At 34.2% G+C, this 2960-nt stretch overlaps 1 protein-coding gene across 1 annotated transcript; it reads right to left on the reverse strand.

The window, feature by feature from the left end:
- On the reverse strand, nucleotides 1-1317 carry LOC107855814 (glutamate receptor 2.3-like). Its single transcript, XM_016700811.1, has one exon. The coding sequence runs from the start codon at nucleotides 1315-1317 to the stop codon at nucleotides 1-3; it is 1317 nt and encodes a 438-aa protein (XP_016556297.1).
- Between the last annotated feature and the right edge of the window lie 1643 nt (nucleotides 1318-2960).

Raw genomic sequence — 2960 nt, forward strand, 5'->3', positions numbered from 1 at the left:
TTAATTAAAAAAAGGATTGGATATCACCTTAGAAGAGATCTTTTCAACAAGATCATCATAGTCTTGAGAAATCTTTCCATGTGTTATTGAAAATGGAATAAATTCGAAAGGGACGGCATATGGCAAAGATTGAAGGACTTCTTTGAAGATATCTGGAATGAAACCAGTTGCAGTTACTGCTTGTGTTTTTGAATCTATTTCCACTTTAATGAATTGCCCCAGCCTTCCTTTGACAGGAACTCCAACCCTTAACTTCTTCCCACTTGTGGGTATTTCCCAGCCTCTTGGAGCAATAGTAGATTCACCCGGCCAAAAAGTGCTTGCTAGTTGCTTATTATTACACTTTACTGCTGTTTTACCACTCATCTTCTTACATGAAATTCCATCCTTCTCTTTACAGAATCCAATGATTCTCTCTCCTTTCCCAATTATATTGACAATCTCATATGGGGATGGTTGCAACTCTCCATCAATGATACGGAATTCACCACTTAGTCCTCTTTTTAGCGTTGTGTTTTGCATAGAGTCAAGGAGCAGAGATCCCAATGCAGAGGTTCCAATTGCATCTAACTCCGTTAAGTTCTCTCTAGTGTCTGCTTTCTTGAATTTTGGGTTAGCTGTAGTGCGCGCTTGCGCTACTGCTTTTGCTAATGCAGTGATGCTATCATACGCCCATAGCCCGAATACATTGAGTTCAACTGGGTCCATGTCAGGATATTCTTGACGGAATCTTTTTCTCCATCTCTTTGTGAAATTGCTAGGCTCATTTGATCTTGGAATATAAGGTTTTATACCAAGAACTCCTTGCATTGATGACTCAATCACTGAATGATCTACCGAGTCCAGCAGACTCGGTAGCACCTCTGTGATGATCCATGCATATCCACCGCTCATCATCCCGGCTTCTTTAGCCTTGAGGAAAAGGCGGGAGGCAAGATGTGGTAGCAAGTGCACGACAAACACCCTGGTCTGCATTATATTCAAATTGTACAACTCCTTGAGGATTTGATCATCATTGGCTGATGGAGAAATAACACTTCTATAGGAGACTAAAGTGTTGATTTCCAGTAAGGCATCAGTCAGATGAGGAAGTATCCCGGTTCCAATAGGGCTATCCTCATAGATTACTACAACCTCCCTCCACTCGTAGGTTTTAACAATTTCTGCAATGGCTTTAGTCTGGCTGGAAGAAGGAAGTGCTCCTCTGATGAAAAAAGGATTTTCCTGGACTGAAAGTAAAGGACTTGTTGCTGGAGAAATGATGGGAACTTTTACTCTATTCCTTAAGTCAATCACAACATCAGTTTGTGTAGACATTTGTGACCCAAAGATAGCTTGCACTTGGATATCCTTTAGCAAGTATATGGCTGCACATACACAATCAGACTTTAAGAGATTGTCTAAACATAGGAAAACCAAAGGGAAATGTAACATTTTAGAGAAAAAGGGTATCTTTTTTCAGAGCTAGGTCAATATTCCCAGATAGGATTATGAATTTTTCAGTTTAGAATTGGTCGGTAGTAAGTTGCTTGCGCACCAACCAACAGGCCAGCACACCCAGCATTCTGATTATTTTTTTGATTTTTCCTTTTTGTGGGACTGGAAATATTGGAAGTTCTATTATCTTTCTTTATTTATGATCCATAACTATGGTCGATCATTATTGAGGCAGATCCGGAATTTGGAAGCTCCGCGAGTGCCACAGCTAAAACAGTTTAATAAAATGAACACAACAGGATTAGAATTTGCACAGCAAGGAGTAAAATATTAGCTTTTAACCGCAGCACTATGAGTTCCTTTGATAATAGATTGGTGCCACACTTCATATCTATACAATTCCTTATACAGTAAAACTTTTCTACCGTGACAACATTTGTGTGAAATTTCATGGTGGGTGATATTACATCTGTATACTTGAAATTTTGCTACGTGTATGAAATGATGATTGTCTTAATTATTTTGTTATTTTATTTTATACATAATATATTTCTTACTATATATTGTTGCATGATATTTAAGTATGATGGTTATAGAGAGGTAATTTTATAAAGAATGTACTCATATAATAAATGTCATTGTTATTATAAGCAGAATGTTGTGATAGAAAAGCAAAATATACCATGAAAAAATGATTTTGGAGAACATCAAGCAATTATAATGAAATACTGTTATAATGAGGGCTAGCTATTGAGAGATTTGACTGTATATATGTATACAGATATACACATATACATATATATTGAGAGTTTATAACCTCATCCTTTCATATTTTATGTAATCTAAGGATCCGTTTGACTATGTGATATGAAATATTTGAGATAAAGTTGAAATTATGTTTGGACATGCAATCTAAATTTCTTAAACTGTAATTTTTTTAAAAAAAATAAAAATCTCATAAATTGTGAAAACTATAAAAAAAAATTGAGTTGTTATACAATCTTACCGAATAAGCCAAAATTCATAAATAAATTGGTAAATGTGGTGGGTAGATATAATATATCTACCAACTTATGGATCTTTTTGTAACATGTACAAAACATAAATATATCATTATGTCTGTTTATAGATAAATGATTGTGATTATAAATTTTTAATTACATATAATTTATAAAGATCCACTAGTCAATAATAATAATAAGAATTTATTCTGTAATATAATTTTATAACATAGTACAAACTATTTCTTCGACATGAGTCTCTCTCTTTTTTTCCTACAAAATTTAAAACGATGGTTTTTCTTTACAAAATATAAATTTTTGGGTAATTTTGTATTTTAAAAAGTTGCAATCGCGATTTGAAATCCTAAATCATAATTTTTTTTTTGAGAATTTGAAAGTTATTCTCATGAGATGAAATGTCATGTCGAAAAGCCTACTAAAACTAAGCATCTTATGTTTGTCGTCCTCTCGAGCGGCCGAGAGTGTTTATGTCAAGATGCGTACCTACTGATTTTACTAATT

Source organism: Capsicum annuum, chromosome 6 (assembly GCF_002878395.1).
Source record: "Capsicum annuum cultivar UCD-10X-F1 chromosome 6, UCD10Xv1.1, whole genome shotgun sequence".
Lineage (NCBI taxonomy): Eukaryota > Viridiplantae > Streptophyta > Magnoliopsida > Solanales > Solanaceae > Capsicum > Capsicum annuum.